The 7800-nt window shown below is 34.5% G+C and overlaps 1 protein-coding gene across 1 annotated transcript; it reads left to right on the top strand.

Moving 5' to 3' along the window:
- Positions 1 to 766: 766 nt before the first annotated feature.
- On the top strand, positions 767 to 5635 carry LOC129743482 (uncharacterized protein DDB_G0271670-like; the record flags this gene model as incomplete). Its single annotated transcript, XM_055735516.1, has 5 exons — positions 767 to 854; positions 1041 to 1076; positions 1543 to 1597; positions 3370 to 4484; positions 5067 to 5635. Coding segments are annotated over exons 1-5 (1863 nt in total), but the record flags the coding sequence as incomplete, so codon positions are not given.
- Positions 5636 to 7800: the final 2165 nt, after the last annotated feature.

Genomic DNA, 7800 nt, shown 5'->3' with positions numbered 1-7800 from the left:
ATCAGCCTCCTCGAGTACTAGAGATTCAATTTTTCATTTTTTCCCCATGTTTTTCTTTGAAAAATAAAATCAAGACTTTTCAACGAAAAGTTTTTAAAATTAAGTCAGGCCTGTTTATAAGTCAGTTAGCTTCTGTCAATGAGCTTCTGTATTGGACGCTATCTCAAAATTTGCACGTGTTAACGTTTCAAAACTACCCAACACCAATTGTTTTGTAAGACCCTTTAAGCTTCTTATGAAACCTAATCATGGTCTAGAAGCCTGCTATTAAACTTGAAATATTACTTGGGCAGGCAGCTTCACTGAAAATTTCATCGGTTTCCATCAATGCACTCAAAAGTTATTCACAAAACAAAGTGTCGCATTTTTTTCCGAACGAACACTTTTTACAAACACCAACAAACTATTGTTTTCGAACGATAAAATATAAACGATTAAAATCTTGGCAGAATCAGCTCTGGTTCAGGTTCAGTTTTTCATCTCTCTATCAATAGTTCCAATGAAATCCAGATCTGATAGTAGCCAGTTGATATATCCCTGATCTTTTTGCTTGATCAAGTCTTTTGTTAAAATAAATAAAATTTTAGAATTAAGCGAGCTTTTTTGAAAAACTTAAAATTACGGAAGTGTTTAATGTTTAGCCTTGTTTAAAATGCCTTGTTTAAATTTTTTTTTACTTTCTATTAATAACTAAAACACCTTGACCACATATGCACCTACAAGATAGGCCTTCGAAGCCGAAAAACACTCCAACAATGCTTCAAGAATGATCCAATCCAATCCAATCCAATCCCAGAAGATGGCTTGTGCAGAGAAGATCACATCGAGTCGTCGTCGAGGATGCTGTGCATCAGGTTCGCAGGAATGTGTAATTGTTTTTGACATCTACAAATTATTTTAATTGCTTGCTCCGAGTCTAATCCTTCTCGATTTTCTCCCGAGTCAGTGTCAGTCGTAAACAACAGCGCTCATATTGGATGCGATCTGCGTTTTTGCTCGGATTGTTGTGGTTTTTTTCTTCTGTTGCTCTTTTTCGATAGGATGTGTGAGGGATCGTGAACGCGCAAACCTGTCAGGTTGGCATCGAAAGGTTTCGGCTATTTCTTTCAACCGATTTTTGCATTCGTGCCCGCGAGAAGAATTGTTTGCACTGCTGTCAAGCGACTGGCATGTGATTAAGGAGTTCAACGCCGCGGCCGGCCGCCTCGTTTTTCGTCATGCTGCTGCTGGCCAGCTTTCGTGTTGGCAGTCAAAGCTGCATTTACGTTAAACATGCGTAAAATTTGGATTAAATCGGGTGCCAAAGATTCAATTTACAAATTATAACTATCGGGAAAGTGAAGATGCTCTTGTTAAAGTGTAAAACTTTGCACTCATTTCAGACTTTCGCTCTTTCGGAAGTTAAACAAATAATCACTTTTGACAGCCTGAAATTTCCAACAGATGGAAGAAAATCTGTTGAAAGATTTCTTCTGGTAAAATTTGTAGATAGAATCGGTATTCGATGGCTAAACACGTTTGATCTAAATTCCACAAAACCAGACTTGAAGGATGCTGGCCGTAACGATTTAAGCCACACGATTACCAATCGTGATCGGTATCGTCCATTCGGTTGATTCAACTGGTTTAATTGGCAGGTCCTAAAATGGGCACCGATCGGATCGATTCGAGATTTAATTTATGAACCATCCGAATCGAAACTGTCGCTAGTATGTAGTATTGTTTTCGCGAGCTGCCTCCACTGTTCCTCAAAACCCACCATCGCGATCCAGTCCAAGGAGTCCACTTCTCAGAAAAGTACCCCCAGCGATTAATCAGAAATTATAGATAATTAAGTTTTATTTTATTATTCTCGACCGCTGCCATTGAATTCACACTCCGCAATGGGAAAATTGCCAATAAAAGAAGCTTTTGATCCAAACCGATAGCTACCAGGAGCTGGAGGGCTTCTGTATTCATGTCCTAGCTAGATGTTACTTTGTTCGAGTATTCCACCGACTTCCTTCACTCCCTCTGGAAGTAAGACGGAGCAATTAAAAGTTCTGGTCCAATTTGAATCACGATTTTCATTATCCGAGTGACTTGTTTTCCGTTTGGCACAGATTTGTATCGCCTTGATGCTGGTAGGATACTGTTGATTGTTGCTGACGATTAGAATTGACTTATTGTGTGGCGGTAGCAAATTTAATTGAAATGAAGCAACTGTGAAATCAAATGGGCGATTGTTTCAAACTAGAATCAATAAGCAAGAATTCGATGGGAGCTAGGGTATTTGTAGAATAATTGAAGGCTAAATGACTAGAAATATATTCCAAATATGAATTGTGGACTTTTCTAATTCTTGTTCTAATTTTGGAATAAGTTTGAGAACAAATACAAAGACTAATTCACTTAAGTCATGCTCTTATTCTGATATAAATTGAGCTTTTCGGGTCTTAATTCTACTTTATTCTTCAATTAATTGTTCAAGATTGAGTTATATGTAAATCCAGTTCCTGTTCATATATTTGGTTCTAGTTCTAGTTCAAGTTCAAGTACTAGTTCTAGTTCTAGTTCTAGTTCTAGTTCTAGTTCTAGTTCTAGTTCTTGTTCTAGTTCTAGTTCTAGTTCTAGTTCTAGTTCTAGTTCTTGTTCTAGTTTTAGTTCTAGTTCTAGTTCTAGTTCTAGAGCTAGTTCGAGTTCTAGTTCTAGTTCTAGTTATAGTTCTAGTTCTAGTTCTGGTTCTTGTTCTATTTCTAGTTCTAGTTCTAGTTTCAGTTCTAGTTCTAGTTCTGAATCTAGTTCTAGTTCGAGTTCTAGTTCTAGATCTAGTTCTAGTTCTAGTTCTAGTTCTAGTTCTAGTTCTAGTTCTAGTTCTGGTTCTTGTTCTATTTCTAGTTCTAGTTCTAGTTTTAGAACTAGTTCTAGTTCTAGATCTAGTTCTAGTTCAAGTTCTAGTTCTAGCACTAGTTCTAATTTTAGAACTAGTTCTAGTTCTAGTTCATGTTCTAGTTCTAGTTCTAGTTCTAGTTCTAGTTCTAGATATAGTTCTAGTTCTAGTTCTAGTTCTAGTTCTAGTTCTAGTTCTAGTTCTAGTTCTAGTTCTAGTTCTAGTTCTAGTTCTAGTTCTAGTTCTAGTTCTAGTTCTAGTTCTAGTTCTAGTTCTAGTTCTAGTTCTAGTTCTAGTTCTAGTTCTAGTTCTATTTATATTTCTATTTCTAGTTCTAGTTCTAGTTCTATTTCTAGTTCTAGTTCTAGTTCTAGTTCTAGTTCTAGTTCTAGTTCTATTTCTATTTCTATTTCTAGTTCTAGTTCTAGTTCTAGTTCTAGTTCTAGTTCTAGTTCTAGCACTAGTTCTAGTTCTAGTTATAGTTCTAGTTCTAGTTCTAGCTCTAGTTCTAGTTCTAGTTATAGTTCTTGTTCAAGTTCTTGTTCAAGTTCTAGTTCATGTTCTAGTTCTAGTTCTAGTTCTAGTTCTAGTTCTAGTTCTAGTTCTAGTTCTAGTTCTAGTTCTAGTTCTAGTTCCAGTTCTAGTTCTAGTTCTAGTTCTAGTTCTAGTTCTAGTTCTAGCTCTAGTTCTAGTTCTAGTTCTAGTTCTAGTTCTAGTTCTAGTTCTAGTTCTAGTTCTAGTTCTAGTTCTAGTTCTAGTTCTAGTTCTAGTTCTAGTTCTAGTTCTAGTTCTAGTTCTAGTTCTAGTTCTAGTTCTAGTTCTAGTTCTAGTTCTAGTTCTAGTTCTAGTTCTAGTTCTAGTTCTAGTTCTAGTTCTATTTCTATTTCTATTTCTAGTTCTAGTTCTAGTTCTAGTTCTAGTTCTAGTTCTAGTTCTAGTTCTAGTTATAGTTCTATTTCTATTTCTATTTCTAGTTCTAGTTCTAGTTCTAGTTCTAGTTCTAGTTCTAGCACTAGTTCTAGTTCTAGATATAGTTCTAGTTCTAGTTCTAGTTCTAGCTCTAGTTCTAGTTCTAGTTATAGTTCTTGTTCAAGTTCTTGTTCAAGTTCTAGTTCATGTTCTAGTTCTAGTTCTAGTTCTAGTTCTAGTTCTAGTTCTAGTTCTAGTTCTAGTTCTAGTTCTAGTTCTAGTTCTAGTTCTAGTTCTAGTTCTAGTTCTAGTTCTAGTTCTAGTTCTAGTTCTAGTTCTAGTTCTAGTTCTAGTTCTAGTTCTAGTTCTAGTTCTAGTTCTAGTTCTAGTTCTAGTTCTAGTTCTAGTTCTAGTTCTAGTTCTAGTTCTAGTTCTAGTTCTAGTTCTAGTTCTAGTTCTAGTTCTAGTTCTAGTTCTAGTTCTAGTTCTAGTTCTAGTTCTAGTTCTAGTTCTAGTTCTAGTTCTAGTTCTAGTTCTAGTTCTAGTTCTAGTTCTAGTTCTAGTTCTAGTTCTAGTTCTAGTTCTAGTTCTAGTTCTAGTTCTAGTTCTAGTTCTAGTTCTAGTTCTAGTTCTAGTTCTAGTTCTAGTTCTAGTTCTAGTTCTAGTTCTAGTTCTAGTTCTAGTTCTAGTTCTAGTTCTAGTTCTAGTTCTATTTCTAGTTCTAGTTCTAGTTTTAGTTCTAGTTCTAGTTCTAGATCTAGTTCTAGTTCTAGTTCTAGTTCGAATTCTGGTTCTAGTTCTAGTTCTAGTTCGAATTCTAGTTCTAGTTCGAATTCTAGTTCTAGTTCTAGTTCTAGTTCTTGTTCTAGTTCTATTTCTATTTCTATTTCTATTTCTATTTCTATTTCTATTTCTATTTCTATTTCTATTTCTAGTTCTAGTTCTAGTTCTATTTCTAGTTCTAGTTTTAGTTCGAATTCTAGTTCTAGTTCTAGTTTTAGTTCCAGTTCTAGTTTTAGTTCTAGTTCTAGTTCTAGTTCTAGTTCTAGTTCTAGTTCTAGTTCTAGTTCTAGTTCTAGTTCTAGTTCTAGTTCTAGTTCTAGTTCCAGTTCTAGTTCTAGTTCTATTTCTAGATCTAGTTTTAGTTTTAGTTCTAGTTCTAGTTCTAGTTCCAGTTCAAGTTCTAGTGCTAGTTCTAGCACTAGTTCTAGTTCTAGTGCTAGTTCTAGCACTAGTTCTAAATCTAGTTCTAGTTGTTGTTCTAGTTGTTGTTCTAGTTCTAGTTCTTGTTCGAGTTCTAGTTCTAGTTCTAGTTCTAGTTCTAGTTCTAGTTCTAGTTCTAGCTCTAGTTCTAGTTCTAGTTCTAGTTCTAGTTCTAGTTCTAGTTCTAGTTCTAGTTCTAGTTCTAGTTCCAGTTCTAGTTCTGGTGCTAGTTCTAGCACTAGTTCTAGCACTAGTTCTAAATCTAGTTCTAGTTGTTGTTCTAGTTCTAGTTCTAGTTCTTGTTCGAGTTCTAGTTCTAGTTCTAGTTCTAGTTCTAGTTCTAGTTCTAGTTCTAGTTCTAGTTCTAGTTCTAGTTCTAGTTATAGTTCTAGTTCTAGTTCTAGTTCCAGTTCTAGTTCTAGTTCTAGTTCTAGTTCTAGTTCTAGTTCTAGTTCTAGTTCTAGTTCTAGTTCTAGTTCTAGTTCTAGTTCTAGTTCTAGTTCTAGTTCTAGTTCTAGTTCTAGTTCTAGTTCTAGTTCTAGTTCTAGTTCTAGTTCTAGTTCTAGTTCTAGTTCTAGTTCTAGTTCTAGTTCTAGTTCTAGTTCTAGTTCTAGTTCTAGTTCTAGTTCTAGTTCTAGTTCTAGTTCTAGTTCTAGTTCTAGTTCTAGTTCTAGTTCTAGTTCTAGTTCTAGTTCTAGTTCTAGTTCTAGTTCTAGTTCTAGTTCTAGTTCTAGTTCTAGTTGATGTTCTAGTTCTAGTTCTAGTTCGAATTCTAGTTCTTGTTCAAATTCTAGTTCTAGTTCTAGTTATGGCTATAGTTCTAGTTTTTGTTATAGTTCTAGATCTAGTTCGTAATCTAGTTCTAAATCTAGTTCCAGCTAGATTTCTTGTTCTAGTTCTTATACTCGTTGTATCATTGGAAATAAACAGGTTTTTTATGCTCAAGTATTTGAGAACAATTTAAAAAACAATTTTTGATGAATTTTAGTTGTTCATATTTTTACAAGCAAAACACATATTCGCTCATTATATTCATATCAAGTGAACAAAAATTATTAAATTCATCCAATTTTGAAATTTTCTAGATTATTTTCGATCAACTGAACAAAAAGTATTGTATTGAATCGCATCACGAAACTTTTAGCATATTTTTATTATTTCTGATGCAGCTCAAAAATTCACAGCCCATCAGACTTTCGTCCATTGTATTCAGAAGAAATGTTTCGTCAACAGTTAATTAAATAATTTGTTGTCCCTACCCCGGGGTTGATGATCAGCATAAACACAGTTAATGACAAGAGAATACATAAATCTTGACCTATTTTATGGGCATTCATTTTGAATCGTAGGCATAAAACATCGGCATCGTTCTTTCCCATAATAGAGCTTTAGCGAGCAAGAACCTAATCGCAGCATTTCACTCTCGCACAGTAAAATCTGACTTCTTGAATCATTAAGGCTTGGAGGGAAAACAAAAAATAAAGCTCTGACGGTCTCATTTATATGTTACCCATAAACCACTGACGTTCACTCACTTGTTCACATTCATATATGGGACGATGAGATGGGCACAATAAAAACCAAAACTCCCTGGGTCGGTCTATGCCTTACTATATCTATGATTATGTTAAAAGCCGAACGAAACAGCCATTTGGTTTGGTTTTTAAGCATCATAGAAAACTTTTCCAGAACGCCATCACTCGGTAATGAGCAGGAAAATTGTTCTACACGGTCTAGGAAACTTTCTCTACGCGTGAGTGTATATAAAACTGCACGACGACGTAGACAGTTGGAAGCCATCTGAAAATGTTTTTTTTTTACGTTTTCAACAAAGTGGCTAAATAATGCTTTAAGATGATTATGTATACGGTATACCTCATAGAAATAAAAAATAAATTTACTTATTTAATGAAGACACCCTCACCAATCTTAACCAATTCTATTCTATTTTAATTAGTTTAAAGAGGATTTAACCTTCGTGGTCATACGCCCTCTGAACAATATTTACCATTCAGAAACAGAATCAAAATCATTTTTGCTCATTGAACCATGCGAGAAGAACAATTAGATATAATTTCTCTTGATTGACAATACAATGACAGCTTGGGTTGGTTTATGTCTAGCTGGCATTATACTTATCAAATTTTTAGACCCCCTAGGTTTTCCGATACGCAACGAGCACAATTTGTGGCGTCTTAAAATTTGATTTTGGAAATTTGTTTGTTTTTAACTGAACAGCTGTTAGATTTTCGGCAGTATTCCTAATTTTTCAAGGAATTATAGACGTGATATGAAAAAACAACATAATTATCTTTATCAATCAGGTGAAAGTGTGCAGATATTTTGAATGTTTTCGAATTCTTTGATAAAATATTCAAACAACAATCTTATAAAGCTTAGTAAAAAATAAAATTCCATTTTATTAAGTTTGTTTTCATACCACCCACTTTAAGTATCTACTCATGGGATGCATGTTGATATAGTGAGTAATTTACGGCTGGTAAATAACATGAAATTATCACATTAAAATATGTAAGCTGCCATTCCGAAACCCATATTTAAACTTCTGATCTCCCCCAACTCGTATTCGTACAGTCAATGCCGGAGCTACATATTCATTGCGTGTGGCTAGCGTAATTTTCTAGTTTGTACCGATAATAATTAATTGGACAGCATTGCAGCAGAACTGTGTATACGTGAGGTCTTTTCAAACTTCTAAAAAGAGAGGTTTGATCGAATATTCTTGTTTCCCCAGTGGAATCAACGCTTTTCAAAACTTATTGACGCTTGAATGAAGTCCGTCAATTGAGCGTTTCTAA

The sequence above is a fragment of the Uranotaenia lowii genome, chromosome 2 (assembly GCF_029784155.1).
Source record: "Uranotaenia lowii strain MFRU-FL chromosome 2, ASM2978415v1, whole genome shotgun sequence".
NCBI classification, from domain to species: domain Eukaryota; kingdom Metazoa; phylum Arthropoda; class Insecta; order Diptera; family Culicidae; genus Uranotaenia; species Uranotaenia lowii.
The sequence above is the reverse complement of the archived record's forward strand: the minus strand, read 5'-3'. Positions and strand labels throughout refer to the sequence as shown.